Source organism: Pristis pectinata, chromosome 6 (assembly GCF_009764475.1).
Source record: "Pristis pectinata isolate sPriPec2 chromosome 6, sPriPec2.1.pri, whole genome shotgun sequence".
NCBI lineage: Eukaryota > Metazoa > Chordata > Chondrichthyes > Rhinopristiformes > Pristidae > Pristis > Pristis pectinata.
The window spans coordinates 66,254,283-66,271,326 of NC_067410.1; the positions used below are offsets into that span (position 1 = coordinate 66,254,283).

The following is a 17,044-nucleotide window of genomic DNA, read 5'->3' on the forward strand; positions in this document are numbered from 1 at the left end:
CCCAAAGAACTCCAGCTTGATTGAAATGGAAGATCTTTCCTTCTTATGATCCTTTTCATGACCTGAGGACATCCTAAAGTGCTTTCGGAAGTGCAGTCACTGCACAAAACTGAGCAAGACATGCCAGGGAGAGCCTGGATCTGACCACTACTTTATGGTCTAGTGATGCCATACAGTGGGACTGTCTCACTGTTTATGCTGGGCTAATTCATCTGAGTCAGATGGCTTCCTCCCTCTGATCACGCATGAGTGGATAAATAGCTGGGACTGATAGTGCTGGCTAACACACGTAGAACTTCTACTTGGATGAGGCACTGGAGGCCCATTTACACATTGGTCAATAATCAACGCCTTCAGGAAAGGAGGAAGAGAGAAAATAACAAAGAAGTAAAAATGCTGAAGCAAATGTACACTGCATTCTTAAAATGTCTATGAATTGAGCAAAATTTCTCTAATCTTGATGTACACAACCAACATTGTAATCAAAATCAAGTACTGGTTCCTCTTTAGCGTCGAGATAACTTCAAGAGAGAAGAACTGGTGTGAAAGTTGTGTTAAGTGTGATCTTTAGGAAGTAGGAGTTGCAGACCATGTTGCAAAGACTTGTCTTTTCCTCATCATTGCATATTGTTGAAGATCCTGTCAAATGCCCCATGCTAGATGAACTGCTTTGGCCTGTCGTTCTCCACATAGGAATTCAATTACAGCAGAAGGCTGCAACAGATAGGAACATGAGGATAATATACAGTGTGGAGGAACACCAGAAGAGAAACATTATGAGCTAATTCCCAACCACTACTGGAAGGTGAGATTGGAAGAAGCTAGATAAGAGGTCACCTGACCATTAAAGAGCATTTGGGAGGCATGTTGGGAATTCAGCAGAACATGAGTGAAATCCCATTTAAAATGTGACAATAGATTATCCACTAAAAAGATAAACAATTTCATCAGAAGTACTTTGTATTTATGCTTTCTTCATCTATGAAGATATTTCATTGTGTTGCTTATGAGTCACATTAGTAGAAACGGTTAGGGTGAATTATTGCTTGATGTATTTTTATAACTCTCATGCCAACCAATCAACTTAGTGCTCTTGTCCTGGAAACAATATCAACAACGAGAGGCACAAGACAGTGCAGATTCTGGAATCTGGAGCAACAATCTGCTGGAGGAACAGCAACTGTGGGGGAGAGGAATTGTCATCATTTCGGGTCAAGACCCTACATCAGGACTAAGGATGGAGAGGGGAGATGGCCAGTATAAAAGTGGAGGTGGTGGGGTGGTGAGACAGGGGCCAGTGGGCGATTGTATTAACTAATGATAACATAGTGGTTATGAAAGAACGTGGGAAAATATACGTATTGTAAAAACAGAGATAAGAGATGAAAGTGGTTTGCGGAGTTGGACTCCATGGCTTCCACCTGGAATGGGCTGGTCTTTTCCTGAACATGTTTTTGGATATGGAAAAACAAATTTAGATACTACCTTCCACAAACTTAGGGTGTCCCAAACTGTTGTGCAGCAAATGCAGTAGATTTTTTTAAAGATCTGTTTAAAACAGACACCAGCCAGCGGGGGAAAAGCACACGTGGAGCATTCCCTTCCCAGTAATCCCAGTGAGTTCACCAGTTTCTTCATTCTGGTCCCTCGCACATTCCCTGAATCCCAATGGCTCCCACTGTGGTGGCAGCGCCGTCAGATGACAAGAGCTTTAGCTCAGGAATTCCCCCTGCGAACCTCTCCGTCCTCTTTAAGTTATTCCTTCTAACGACTCTCATTATCCCCCTTGGGCAGCAAGTGATCATTTTGTTTGCTAACATTTCTTGGAAACCGCTGTTGCAGGCGCTAAATAAATGCAAGTTACTGCAGCAGGCCGGTCAGCACAGAATGAATCGGCAGTTGGCTTTTCACCTCAAACACGCCAGTGAAAAAATTCTATCTTCCCATTTGCTTTTATCAGCTTTGGCACATGGTGTTTGGGGATGCAAAATCTACTTCCAGGATTTGTCTGGGCGATTTGATTTTGCTTTTGTTTCCGCGTACTTCTTCCAGTTGGTTTTATTTGCAGAGGCGAAAGAGAGAGAGAGACAGAGAGAGAGCAAGAGATTTCGCCGCCAGTCGATGAACCGCGCTGGATCCACAGGACGTGGCCCGAGTGAGACAGCGGCTGCTGGGACGCGCAGAGCCTGTAGTTCTCGGCAACTCCTGGTGCGGGCGTGCCCCGCAACCAAACTGGTTTTACGTGCAATTCGCTGCCCCCACCTCTTCCTTCTCTCTCTCTCTCTCTCTCTGTTTTTTCCCTATCAGGTTGGAAAGCAGTGTGGCCGCTGTGCATGCTGGGCTCAGATTGCAGAGCAGGATGGTGATGGTGGTAACAGGAGTTGCATTAGAGGAGGAAGCGGTCCGAGAGGCGGCGGTGCGATGTGGATGTCGGTGTGCAAGTTGTGTGCGTGTGTCCACGTGTTGAGTGAGTGTCACCGAGCCGGCTAGCCGCAGCCTCCTTCAGTTTCAGCAGGCGAGCCCCCAGGTCAGTTTCACTCTGGTTACTTTCAGCTACGTTGTAACCAACGCATCACAGCCCTGGCCACGCCGGGGGAGGGCTGTTTGATTATCTTCCTACTCTATTCCCCACCGCCGAAAAGGAAAAGGAAAAAAAAGACACCTCAGTGTTTGTCAGCCGGCTGGAAGCGTTTGTTACAAAGCCATCCCTGCATCTCCTCAGTGAGATGGTAACCCATGAAGCTCACTGTAAAGAACATGGTTGAAAGGACCAACAAATTTATTCTGATTATTGCTGGATTCGCAATTTTCATGATGATCGTTTTCCAGTACGTTTGCCCTGGGACCAACTGTAGGATCTCGGGACCCAGGGGTTTCCAACAAGATGAAGCAGTGGATATCTTCCCTACCCCCGACCCACACTACGTGAAGAAATACTACTTCCCAGTGCTGGACCTGGAGAGGACGGTGGATTTTGACATCAAGGGGGACGACGTGATCGTTTTTCTGCACATCCAGAAGACGGGGGGCACCACGTTTGGTCGGCACCTGGTGCAGAACGTCAAGCTGGAGGTGCCCTGCGAGTGCAAACCGGGCCAGAAGAAATGTACTTGTTACCGACCCAACCGCAAGGAGACCTGGCTCTTCTCGAGATTTTCCACCGGCTGGAGTTGCGGCCTGCACGCTGACTGGACCGAGCTCACCAACTGTGTACCCGGAGTGCTGAACAAGAAGGAAAGCAAGAACAGAACTTCGAGGTAAGTCAAGGGCTTTTCGCAACTCTCTCTCTCTCTCTTTCTCTCTCTTCCACACACCAGTCGTGTTTGTTGTAAAGACAATTGAATGCTGGAAACACACAGTAGGCCAGGCAGCATCAGTGGAGAGAGAAAACGCTTTTGAGGTCGCCGACCTTTTGGTAGCTACCAGCAGTTGTGCCTTTGATACACAGGGAGTTCAGTTTCAATGTATTTATTTCTCCTCAAAGTTCTTATCCCCCCACCTCCCCCCACCTCTCCCCACCCCTCTCCCCCACCCCTCTCCCCCACCCCTCTCCCCCACCCCTCTCCCCCACCCCTCTCCCCCACCCCTCTCTCCTCTCTCTCTTCCCCAATGTACACAGTCTAACTTTGAAGGCTACCTCTACAGTTTACATACTTGGGATGCTGAATTTAAATTAAATGAAGTGGCCAGGCCATGATTTTTGGCTCATTACACGGGACTAAAACAACAAACAAGCTATTCAACCAACATTGGAATGGGTGGATAATATCGGTCTGCCCCTCACCCCCTATTCCCCCTTTTACGAATTCTGCAGCTGTATGACATATCAGACAACCAGTTCAGCTTAGTATATTCTGCTGTCTCAGTTAGTAGTCTCAGCGGAGACTCAAGATTCAGATTCCACATCTAATGCTACACCTTAAGAATTTAACAAAGTCTGTCTCTGTCATTACCAGGGCATTTTTAAAAAATTGACTTTTTTCTTAATGCAAGCCTAGTTTTTAAGTAGTATCTTGGCATCATAATTTGGGTATTTGCTTGCGTTTTACCTATTTAATAATGAGATGTGGTGGGAGAGTGCTTTTGTCTCCTGTGGTGTTGTGTTGCCAGCCAGTTTAATAGTGTAATGACTGAAAGTATATAATGCTGCATTATTGTTTGCCACTGAGTGGTTTGTGTGTGAAATTTACATCAACATCAATCAAGCAAATGCCACATTGTAGAAGGGTTTGTTGCTGTTCCCTTATTCTTGGTGTGGGAGGCGCCAGAGAAGCATTTTAGCAAGGGACAAGTTTGTCAGAAGACTTTACATAAGGGATCAAGAATGCCTCTTTAAAGCATCCTTCTGCTGTGGCAGTCTCCATAACGGTGCTGACAGTGGGGGTGCGGTGGGACAGCTTGCAGTCTGTGAGCCCTATACCTCCCTTGAGAAGATGGTGGCCACCACTCACACTACCGTGTCTCCACCAACCCAGTTGAAAGAGGATTCAACAGTCACCTACAGATGTTAAACCATTGCTCTCTGTGATGTGAGCCCTTGTAGGCTTCTGAATGCTTAAATCCCCTCCCTCCTCTACAAGTGCAAGGAAAATCCCAGGTATTAAGGAAAGACAATAACCAGCAAGGCTGCCTTAATACACACACTTGTGCTGTGAAATGCATTAGGCAGTGTAGGTGGGTGGGTCCCAGGGTGCCTGAAGTCCCATGACATTTGAGAAGCTTTGGAATTTATGATATCAAGAAGCACAATGAGAGCCACTGGTCTGTGACTGAAACTGTCTGTAGCTTTCCAGTTCTCTTCGATCATTCCTGTTTTTGTCTTGGCTTAAGGTTGTTCTCAGAGGACAGGCATATGCAGATGAGTTTATTTCATATCTGTCTGGCTATCAGTTTATTGTGGCAATGGGATTCACATATTTTTAAATGCAGCAGATTATTTGTAAACTCTTAGTCGAGGTGGAAATTGCTCCTTGCTTTACATCTTTAATACTTCAATGTGGGATTTATTTTCATCTTTCACTTGTTCTGCCTCATTACAAATTTGTGATTTTTGTTCAACTTCAATTTATGCCAATTGGATAGTGTATTTCTTGTTTGAAAGGAATTGCACATTTTTTTTATAAAGTAGAAATGGTTATAAACTGCTTCCCAGGTGGATAAAGCTTTAGCCTCCTTCATTTCCCCCCCCCCCACCCATCCCCATTCTTAAAGCCAGCTTCAAACCTGTCAGTTTCACAGCTATTGCAGTAGCTTTTTAAAGGATGCTGTTTTGTCCTTACTGCTACCTCAGCTGAGATTAGCTTACCCACGACAGATAGAGGACTGCATCTGCAATTTTCCTAATCTTTCTTGGCTTTATTCCACACAATAGTTTGCTGATGGAGCCATTAGGGGAGCTATTTCTTTTGCAGCATTATTTACTAAGTCTCTTTGACAACTGTTTTATTGTTGTGACTTTTTCCTTTATTTATTATAAAATGGAGGAAAGTGGTGGCTTTGAGTCAAAGTGTTGTAATTTTTCAAGGAGATGCTTTGCTTTTTTAAAAAAAAATTCTCATTCTTGTTTTCAAAACCATCCATGGATTTGCCTTTTCAATGGTTCAATGGCTTTGTCCTTTCTCGTCTTTTGAACCTCCTGGAACTGCTCAGCTCCATAACTCTCCAAGGTTACTGCAGTCTGCCATTTCTGGTGCCACCCCACCCCCCACCATTTTCATTGCTCCTCTCTTTAGGCCTAGGCCCTAAACCTTGGCAGCTTATCCACTCACCCTTCCAGCCTTCTGCCTTCCCCCTTAAAGGTTCCTCCATCATTGACCGAGATCTTGTTTACCTGTGGCTTGATGTCACTATCCTGCTGAAGCTCAAGGAATGCTGTGGGGTACTTTCCCAGGTTCAAGACACCACAGAAATGCAAGATTTCTTTGGAGTGAACAGGATGGGTTAAGTCCTTTTACTTGAAGAGAAGTCCACAGAATGGATTGCAATTCAGATGGAAAGAGGCAGCAGTTTTGGATCAAGTCAATCAAGTGCTGGATGTCACCTGGACCTGGGAGAAACGAGACCACGCTGAAAAGATGAGAGGTTTGACAGTTGGAGTAAATGGGAGCAAACTAACAGATGATGGATTGATCAGGAATTCCAACAGGGGAGCAGCCAGCTGCCATCCGAGCAGTTGGGGGGGGGGGGGGGGTAGAGATAGGGAGGAGAAACAATAAAAATACAGTCATTGCTTGAGCAACTTTATTATTTATGCCACACCCAGAGAGATGAGATGAGAGAGAGAAGACTACAGAGCCTAACAGATTCCAGTTCCATGCCCAACCCAAAAAAGTTCTCTCCAGTTCTCAGTCTCAAGAGGCCTTCAGTCTCTGAAGGTGTTTAAACTAATAAATAATATTTGCCAATTCATATGACCTTGCACTGACATCAAGAAGGATTTTAATCTAACTTCCCAGACAGATAACCCACAGTGATTTTTATACCCTGCCCAATATTGCCCTCCATTCCCTTCTGCTGAAAAGAAAATAAATGGTTTCAGGATGTAAACTAATGCTGCACTCATTCCTGTACCTTCCCCAAATGGGAGGTTAACTTAAATCCGCACTGCATCTCCATGCTCCATGAAGGTACGCCGGATCATGAACTCTTTTTTTTAAAGAGTTCCGGTACTCTGCAGTCTTCAAGGACAGGCAAAGTATAACTTTTGAAGCAAAGTTCAGTTTATTAAAAACTGATTAGCCGTGCATTTAAATATATGGCAGTTGTCCTGGGGGACTATCAGCTTAAGACTGAAGATATGTAACCTTGAATGGCGCACAGACCCATGACTGCTAATAGTTGGCAAATATCGGCCCATTACCTTCAGGACTTAGTCAGTTTAATTCTTGTTTTATTTAATTAAAGCTGCAGAGTCCCTAAGTAAACAGATTTATCTTTGAGTCTAACAGTCAGAAAATAGATTACACACAGTAAGTTTGTGACAGGATCATTTAAATGTGGTCCAGTAATCAGCTTTATGGGCAGACCCACTTTGAAATCTGTCTGAGTACACTGAGGTCATCAGCTTGTTTTGCACTGGGGAGAAAAAATCTGACTGCAATTGGCTGTGAGATTATTGGAAAGAATATACAATAACCTACTGTGTTGAGTACGCCGCCCCTCCACTCTGCATCCTTCACTATGAATTAGTTTAAATTGCAGTCCCAGTCTGAAAATCTTTGAGATAGCAAAGAGGCGGGGAGTGTCACTGAACAAATAAACTATAATCTTGGCCCTGAATAGTTCCTCGGCAAGGTTCAAATGCAATATGGATTGCAAGGTAGTCACTTGGATGTTGGGGGGACGTCAACAGACGACAGGGTAGACTTTACAGTTCCATTTTCAAGGCTTACAGTTTTAATTTGAATCTCAGGTGACTCGAAAAGATCCCTTGGCACTGTTTGAACAAGAGCAGGGGAGTGCACCCCTTCATACTGCAGTCATCCTTCTGTCAAGTTCACTGAATAACAGGTTTGCCAATTGGCCGTAATTTAATTTTGGTTTGTGGGATCTTGACATGCGTAGATTAGCAGCTGCATTTCCTGCATTAATGTTCGGAGAGCAAACTGGCAGCAATGCAGGGTTTGTGTACATGAATTTTCATGGTCATTGGGGACTTGGGAGGCCAAAGGGCCTGTTTCCATGCTGTATGGCTTTATTACAACAGTGCCTTAATTTTTGAGAGAGAAAAAATAATTAACTGCAAAACACTCTGGGATGTCCTGCAGCTTTGAAAGACGTTACATAAAAACAAGGTATTTTCCTTTCAGTTTAAGCATTAAATTTGCTTTTGATAAGTGTTTTTCATAATCTGTGAAGTAGTTATGAAACAAAATTACTGGTACATAGGGCCACGATAAGACTGCAACTTTTGGTTTGCGTGGAAGATAGAAAATAATTCAATGTTGTTCTCAAGGCATTGGAAAAGGTAATAGAAACAATAAAAGTGGAATTTGGGCTATTCAGTCACTGGAATATAATGGCGCTGTCTCATTATAGGGAATTGGTGCTCCTTTATGGCATTGCAGGCAGCCCTCCTGATTTTACATTTTAATGACAAAGGACAAAATTGGGGAGTGTGAGGTTAAAATACCAATTAAAATCCAGGGAGTTTGTTGGTAGATTGCAAACACCATAAAAATTGGCACGTTCGTAAGCCAGTATCCCAGGTTATAATGCAGTGCAATATAATGATCAACTAATGCCCTAATGCATCACTGCAAGCCAGATGTGACTAAACCAAAAGGCCATTTAACCTTTAACTTCTCCCCCAATTTATTTCCATTGCAAGTGTTTGTTTAATGACATGTCATAGTGCTTCTGCATTTGCAAGCAAGGTGCAGAATAACAAAAGTATAAAGTTCCACATAAATAATATAATACATTTTCATACATTGCCTCTTGGGTTGGTGAGCATTATTTGGAGGTAAAGGACCCAAATTTATGTGGGTGGTGGGACAGTAATTGAAACAATGGTTATTCTTTGTCATTAGTGGATCGGCTACTTTTCTTAGTTATCTGCTTCTTCCCCTTCCTCCCTACCACCACCAACTACCCCCCCCCCCCCCAACAAACACTGCACCTTTGAAGCTCAAGGCAATTTTAATAAGGCTTAGAAGTGTCAGTGCCTTAAACTCCTATAGATGGATCTATGTAATGTCAATTTCTCCACACTGGGAAAACAGTTAAGAATAATCTGCTTTATGCGGTGTCTTTCTATAATCTCAGGATACCACAAAGCACTTTCCAGCAAATGAGGCACTTTTGAAAGGTAATCATTGTTGTAATGTGGAATATGCAGCAACCACCTCATGCCACAGCACTCCCAAAGAACAATGTGATTCATTATCAGATATCTGTTTCATTACTGATGTTTGATTGAGGAATAAATATAAGCCACAACACCAGGGAAATCTCCCTGACTCCTTGGAATAGTACTTGGGAATATTTTGTGCCCCCCATCTGGGAAGGCAGCTGGAGCCTTGATTTATTGTCTAATCCACAAGAATGCACCTCTGCCACTGCAGTAATTAAGTGACCCACTGAGTGTGTTAGAATTATAGCAGCTAGTTCTTATAGTGTTGGTCATCATCTAATATGGTCCAGAAAAGGTGGTGGTGCTTGTCATATATTGTATCTTAGACTAAGTAGTGATGTGGATTGAGAGTTTAGTGTCCTGTGCTGGGTGAACCCTATTTGCTGGCCTTTTTGGTCGCTGAATGTGCATCTCATTGCAAAGTTAGGGATTTTCTTGGGTTTAGTAGGATTGCACCTGCTCAAGAGATTGTTTGGGGAGCGTTATAAATTATGCAAGTGATGCTGTAATTTCTAATTTAATTCCTGTGGTTATTTACATGTAGTTTTCTGTTCATCTGAGAATAATCACTGTATTGTGCCTTTTCTCAGTCGCATGATATTAATTCCCAGTTGCAGCGTTACAGTATATTTTCATGACGCAGCTCAACAGGCCATTAACTGCATTGCTTCATAGCTGCATTAAGCAGTTAAAATCAGCAGGTCCTGGCATTTCAACCTGTTAATTAAAAAGCTGTATGTATTAGCTGGATTGAATCTTCGAGCATTGTTCTTCAACTACCCAAGCCTTGCGTCCAGCATCGGCACATAATCACTGATGGAGCTGCATTCGAACTCATCCTGCAAATTTCTTTGTTTTCAGATGCTGTATTTCTTATTTTCTTGTAATTTGCACACTCCCTGTTAATTTTTATGCTGATGCCACTTCGATGCTACATGCAACATTTAAAATAAGTGTAATGCCGTGATTTCTTTTTCTTAATATATTGGCCTGAACTGTGGAGAAATGTCCAGCAGTGTGATGGATTTTGCAATTTTAATCATTGGTTAGTGGCTGCAGAGAACCATCTGAGACGTCTGAAGAACAGAGTGAATCATCCTGGGTGTGGGGCTCACGGTGATGGTAAATTAAGCTGTCCTTGCAAATGCTACTGGTTTCTGGAAGTTTTGGTCTTGAGATATGTGTGGCACAGTGGGCAGAACCAGTGACTTGGTCTTATGGTTCCTGAAGCTTTCCATTACTGGGTTTTCCTTCCTTTGTATCTAGGTTTGCAGTACACTAACTGATTTGACTACCGTGATAGTCGGCAACATTATCACTGGGTTGTAAAGCCATCGGCCTTGGCATAAGTGAATCGGATAGAACCGTTTCTCTTCTTTCATCCTGCCATACCTACATCATGAGGTTGGTTGTGGATCAAGTGTAAAGCTTCTAGAACCTGCCAGGGTCGACTGCTGAGTGACGTTATCTTTAGTGGCTCTTCTAGGTTGTTGGTCTGGTATTCTTACATTTGCCTTATGCAATTTGTTCTTTTTAGGAACCAGCAAAACTTGTGTCTCACGTGGCTTCGGTGTGTCGTGCATTAAATGGAGCAATATTGGCCTCTGTGCTGAATCTTACTGGGCCAAGACATAGGAATTCAGTCCGTGTAATGAATTGCTAATCTTATGCAGAGCAGCAGCAGTTATAATGGTGTATTACAATCCATGCAATTAATTTTCCTGTATTGTAGAGGTAGTAGTTAAGTAATCATCGGGATAATGCTGCTATGCTGACCAGTTTGTGTCACTGGCTTAATGCCATGTGAAAATCTCCCTAAACTTCTCTCAAAGGAAATAGTCTTCTTTTGGCAAAAATTCTCAAAGGGAAGTTGGGAGGCTCCTTATTTATGAAATTATTTGGCAGGATATGTGTGCATTTAAGTTTGGACTCCTGCCGTTCAGAATGAAGAATAATGGAAATAGTGTTATCCTGAGGTACTGCTAAACTCAGCCCAGCCTGAGTCCATCCAACCTTTGTCTTTGTGGACCACTTCTGTGTTGAAGGTAGTGTTTTCTGGTTCATGCTAAAGATGCATGAAGAGTTTCCGTAAAGTGGAACAAATATCCAATTCATCTGTCTCAATAAGGATAACTGTAACCCTGAAAATAAAGGCATTCCCTTGTTGTTATAGAGTAATGGAAAACAGGCCATTTGGCCCAGCTCATCCATGCTGACCAAGATGCCCACAAGAGCTAGTCCTTTTGCCAACATTTGGTCTGTAGCCCTTTAACCTTTCCCATCTATGTACTTACCCAAATATCTATTTACACACATACCTGGCAAGCATGCGCACACACACGGGCTTCTCCAAGTTCAAGGGATCTTTTGCATCCTTGGTAGGCAGGGAGTTTATCATTTCACTGGAAAAGCAGCAACATCCTGTTTAATTCCTTTAGTGTGGCACATGAGCAGCAGCCCGTTTATACTTAGTGAGCCTCAAATCCCAAGGCCCAACTGGCTGAAGCTGGGCAGAGAATTAATATGAAATATTAATCATCAATGAAGCGATAGTATTAATAACAGCTCTTCCAAATGGAACAAATCCTGCAAGTGAGACATACTGGGGGCAAATAGAACAATTCCATGGGCTTCATACAGGAGAATCACTGCCTCATAAATCATGAGTTGTAATTTGGACATCTATTCTGAAGGCAAAACAGTAAAACCAACAACTGAAAACAAATTTTCAGGAGTATACTTGGACGTCATGCTACTGCAAAGTCTGCCCTTTTGACCTCCCCTTGTTTGAGTGCTTTCATAGACAGTCATGGAGCCCTGAGTGAGGTTTGCTTTCGTGGTGACACAAGAGAAGGCAGATGCTGGAATCTGGAGCAATATTGATACCAGGGTTTTGACCCAAAATGTCAACAATTCCTTTATCCCCCCACAGAAGCTGCTCGACCTGCTGAGTTTCTCCAGCAGATTGTTTCTTCGCTTCAGTGGTGGTTTGCTTTCTGGTGAGAGCTGTCACCATATGCTTCCAGGCTGGGGAAGACCCAACTGTGCTGAGTGAATTGCAGTTGTCCCCACCAGAAGATAACATACATCCACCTGGGTAGGCTGGGGAGTTTACTACCTTTATTCAGGACTGCTTCAGTAGTAATTTCTTTCTTGCTTGGACACGTATACTATCGATTCTTCTCTTGGCACAATTGTAACCCGAGTACATTCTATTGACTGGGTCTTTTAAATTTGCCACATTTTCTACATTCTGTTTTTTGCGGTTTCCTCAAATTCTCAATTTTATCATATTAGAAAAAACATGGATCTTCATATTATCATCACTTTCACTAGTTAATAATTGTAGCATGTTGCTATCAAGCATATTGTTAGTTTGCCCACATATTTTATCTTTATAATGCATGTTTACTACTATGTTAAGTAGGTGATGTGGTTAAAGCATGTGCTAAAAGGCAGTAATAGCCACTTCAGTAATGGCTGACTTATTTTACAGTGTGCTGCTTTTAAAGTATAGCTGTTTTCCACATTTTGTAGACACTTCTCACAAGTAGCCACTTGATAAGGCGATTGTAGTGTATTCTGTAATACTGGAAGCAGCCTGGGAATAAATAGTGCTTCATAGCAACAACAATGAAAATGTGCACTGCTGCTTATTTTTTTTTAAAAAGCTTAGCTGCCTTTTGCAGTGGTGTTAACCATTATCTTAGGCTGGTTCCTCAGAGCTGAGGCTGAGGACCCGACCACTTCACAACTACTGTGTGGCAATCTGCATGCATGAGAGCATTTTTTTTTCAGAATGCAGGAACATAACCAATAGAAGTATGAGTAGGTCAGAGAGTCACTCAAGCTGCTGCATCCTTCAGTAAGATCCAGGCTGAAGCTGCACAGAAATTGCAGAGAGTTGTGAATGCAAGCCCAGTCCATCATGCAAACAGCCTCTCCTCCATTGATTCAGCCTACACTTCCCGGTACCCCAGGAAAGCAGCCGACATAATCAATGACTCCTCCCTTCTCACCATTGGGCAGAAGATTGCAAAACCTTGAAAGCACGTACCACCAGTCTCAAGGACTCTTGTTTATCAGACTTGAACAGACCTCTCATGTGCGAAAGATGAATTCTTGATCTTCCAATCTAACTCGTCAAGGCCCTTCACATTTTATTTGTCTTCCTGCAATGCACTTTCTCTGTAACTGCAACACTATATTCTGCATTTTGTTTTCTTTTTACTACCTCAATGTATTTGTGTATGGCATGATCTGCCTGGGATGACATGCAAACAAAACTTTTTTCACTGTATCTTGTGACAATAATATACCAATACCACTTTTCGTCCCTTTTCCCTGATCCCTATAGTGCCTAAAAAGTCTGACCGTCTCAAGCCTGAATGTACAATAAGCAGCTGTATCCCTCCGAGGTAGAGAAATCTAAAGATTTACAACTCTCTAAATGAAGAAACTTCCCCTTGAGACTTTTACCTTCTCATGGACTTTCCATGGAAGAGGGCTCTCAGTTGTTAGCCTGTTACTTCCTCTTAAAATCGTGCACGTTTCAGTGAGGTCACTAACCTCTTAATTTTCATTGGGCAATCCCTCATTCCAGGAATCAATCTTACGAACCTACACTAACTCCAGATCAGTTGTATCCTTCCCTAGTATACAGAAAGAGATATTTTATTTTGGATTCAACCCATCTTGAAGTTTGGGACAGCTAGACTAACTTGCCCACTCACCTCTCAGTGGAATGACCTATAAGCTGAAATAATGGTCAAGTAACGTTTTAACAAAAGAATTATCTGTGGAGTGCATGCAAATTCTAATGAGCTTTGAGGGATACTATTTTTACTGGCCAGACTCCAGTATATAAAACATTTCTTTCTCTTGCGACAGAGACAACATGTTAAATGTATTTCATTATCTGTAAACCGCTTTGGGACATCCAGAGGTTATGAAATGAATGAAAGTCCTTTCTTTTAACTCATTTAGTATTTCCTGTAGAAAGAGAAGTACTCCAGCAAATCCACCACTCCAAATCTCAGTGGAAGAGAGAGCAATATTGGTTTCGGAACACCTTTTAAGTTCTAGCTTGAATTACCTTTGAATTGTGTGGTGGGCTTTTGTGGAAGAGTGTTTGCTGAAGATTTATCCCCACTTACCACAACCAGAGTATTATTTTTGACGCTGATCATCACAATGTTGGAATGATGTGAAAGTCCTTGAGAGGCTGCAGAGGACATTTACCAGAATGGTTCCAGGGCTAAGGGATTTTAGCTACATGGTTAGGTTGGCAAAGCTGGGACAATTCTCCCTGGAGGAAAGGAGGTCAGGGGGAGGTTTTTCAGAGATGTAAAAAAAATTATGACAGATTTATACAAAGCAGACAAAGAAAAATATATTCCCACTAGATGAGGGTACATTGACTAGGGGGCATAGATTTAAGAATTGGGGCAGGAGAGCAGGAGTGGGGGGGGGGAGGGGGAAAGCAAGAAAGAATTTTTTTTATGCAGTGAGGAGCAACGATCTCGAACCTGAAGCCTTTGAGTGCGGTGGAAGTGAAGACGCAATAATTTGAAAAGGCAGGTGGCTGGGTACCTTGGTGTACTGATCTTATAGGTCTGCGAGAAATTGGGGAAATGGGACTGTCAAGCTCGCTCTCTGGAGAGGCAGTATGGACTTGATGGATTGAATGGTTGCCCCTGTACAGTTTCTAAAAAGAAAATAAAGTTACTCTCTGCTTGTAAATATTTGAAGAAACAATGCAACGTACAATTGCTGTAGTTTCATATGACAAATCTAGTTAAATGTTGTATTTTGTTTCCATAACTACTTTATCAGAAAATTGATGTGTTTTTAAACTCTCTGATGTAATCACTGAAACTTATGTTATTGTGGTGTTCACACTCTGGTCTAGAAGTCTATTGGTGCTGGTAAGATAAAAATAATATGCACTCATCTGCTAGTACTCAATATTTCAGTATCATCCTGAAATCTAATGTCATCACTTTGTAACTTGCCTCCATTGCAAACCACCTTCTTAAATCACTTTCTCTCCTCACCTATCCTCACCTTCAATCACAAGTACAAGGAGTTCATTGAATTCTTTGTCAATGAGATTGCATTCATCTTGTCTACTGTTCCTTCCCCAAGCCTTCATCCTCCACCAGAGCTCCCAAGCCTTTGTGCCAAACAAGCATCTTGTCTAATTTCCTCCTCATGCTCCGTAACATCACCTTGTCGATGAGACATACTTCCTGCTTCCTCAACCGTATTCCCAATGCACTAGTGACCATTCAATAATTCCTGCCCCGTGTTCACTGATACTGTTAATTTCAAATTTGCTATCATCGACCCTTTCTTGTCCAATGCTTGCCCCTTCTGTCTTGGTAATTATCTGTCCAACGTCTCTCTTCTCTTGTGCTTGAATGTGTTTGGAATTGAATCTCTCTTGGAACTCCTTGTTTGAATCCCAAAGTCAAATTTCCTTCCTGCCACAATACTGAAACAACGTTGATCCAAGTAACTGTCTTATGTCATTGTGCCAAAAGTAATCCATCCCACCTTGTCCTTCGCGACCTGTATGCAGTTAGCATTGTCTTCCAATATCTTTCCATCCTGGTTCAGCTGGATGAGCCTTCAATTGCTGAGTGCAGTTCTTACCTATCTGGCTGCCAGAGAATAACCAGTAATGGTTTCTTAGCCCTCATCTCACTGAATTGTAGAGTCAGAGTCATACGAGACAGAAATAGGCCCTCAGCTAGTGTTCACGTTGATCACCAAGCACTCATTTACACTAATCCAACACACATCCCATTTTATTCTTCATGCACATCCACTCCACCCCCCCACCTCCCCCACCCCCCCCCCCCCCCCCCAGATTCTACCTCGCACCCACGCACTTGGGGCAACTTGCAGTGGCCAATTAACCAACCAACCTTCTGGTATTCAGGAAACTGGAGAACTCAGAGGAAGAAAGTTCAAACTCTTTGTTTTCAAATCTTCTTCTGGCCTCACTTCTCCCCTTCTTTGCAATCTTCTCTCATCTTAAAATGTTCCAATATCTCTGAACTCCTCTAATTTGGGCATCCTCAGCAGTTCCTCATTTAACTGCCCTTCACCAGCAGCCATGTTTCCAGCTGTTAAAGCCTAAAGTCTGCAATTCCCTCCCTAAATCCTTTCTCCTCTCAACTACTCCTCCATTAAGGCACAAGTTAAAGCTTAGTATTTGGCCAAGGTTTTGCTCATCTCTGAATAGATCGAGTGGACAGTCAGACTTTTTCCCAGGGCATCAACGAGGGGACATAATTTTAAGGTGATGGGAGGAAGATATCAGGGGAATGTCAGGGGTAAGACTTTTACACAGAGACTGGTGGGTGCGTGGAATGCACTGCCGGCAGAGGTTGTGGGGGTAGAATCGTTAGGGACATTTAAGAGACTCTTAGAGAGACAGACACATGAATGATAGAGAAATGGGGGGCTTTGTGGGAGGGAAGGGTTAGATAGATCTTAGAGCAGGATAAATTGTCAGCACAATATTGTGGGCTGAAGGGCCTGTACTGTGCTGTAATGTTCTATGTTCCTTGTGTCACTTTGGTGCCATTTTCATTTTGTTGGATAACATTTCTGTGAAGGGTTTTGGAGCATTTTTGCTGCATTAAAGTCAATGCATAAATGGAAGTTGTTTTGTTGTTTGTGACAACCAATTTGAAACCCCCTTCCAGATCTGATGATCGTGAATGTAAAGAAACTCTACCGATGGATTTAATCAGCACCAATTTTTTCATCTCAGTTTATTGTGTTGTCTGGAAGTATTCAACAGCTGTATGCAATCTCTCTCATTTGAAAAGAACTATAGTGTATTTTACACTTGGTCTTTGAACTTAAGCACGAGTTACCCTCGGGTAGTAGCAGGGAGAATTTGCCTTTTCCACGGAGTGCAGACCCTGGGAGGGGATTGCTCTTGGGCTGGTGGTTTTGTGCTTCCGTAAAGGAAGTAAGGTCAAGCTGGCCTACAAGCTCAGTCGTAACCTAGTAAAAATGCCGTGCCCTATTGACTGAGCTGCAGCTGCCCCTGTTGCCTGGTGATAAATGTGGAAATTGTGAAGAGAGTGATTTGATTTCGTGAACAGATCCGAATGAATTGGGAATGTAGTAGTTCAGTTGTAGCCTGTGATTTTAATAGTTTTTCAAACA

General features: G+C 42.8%; 1 protein-coding gene across 1 annotated transcript in view; it reads left to right on the forward strand.

The window, feature by feature from the left end:
* The first annotated feature begins 1,936 nt into the window (after positions 1-1,936).
* The window catches only part of LOC127571526 (heparan-sulfate 6-O-sulfotransferase 1-like), a 269,736-nt gene continuing 254,628 nt past the window's right edge, over positions 1,937-17,044 (forward strand). Inside the window, exon 1 of the mRNA XM_052017975.1 lies at positions 1,937-3,257. Coding sequence (XP_051873935.1) covers positions 2,737-3,257 — 521 coding nt within the window. The 5' untranslated portion in view covers positions 1,937-2,736. The remainder of the gene's footprint in view (positions 3,258-17,044) is intronic.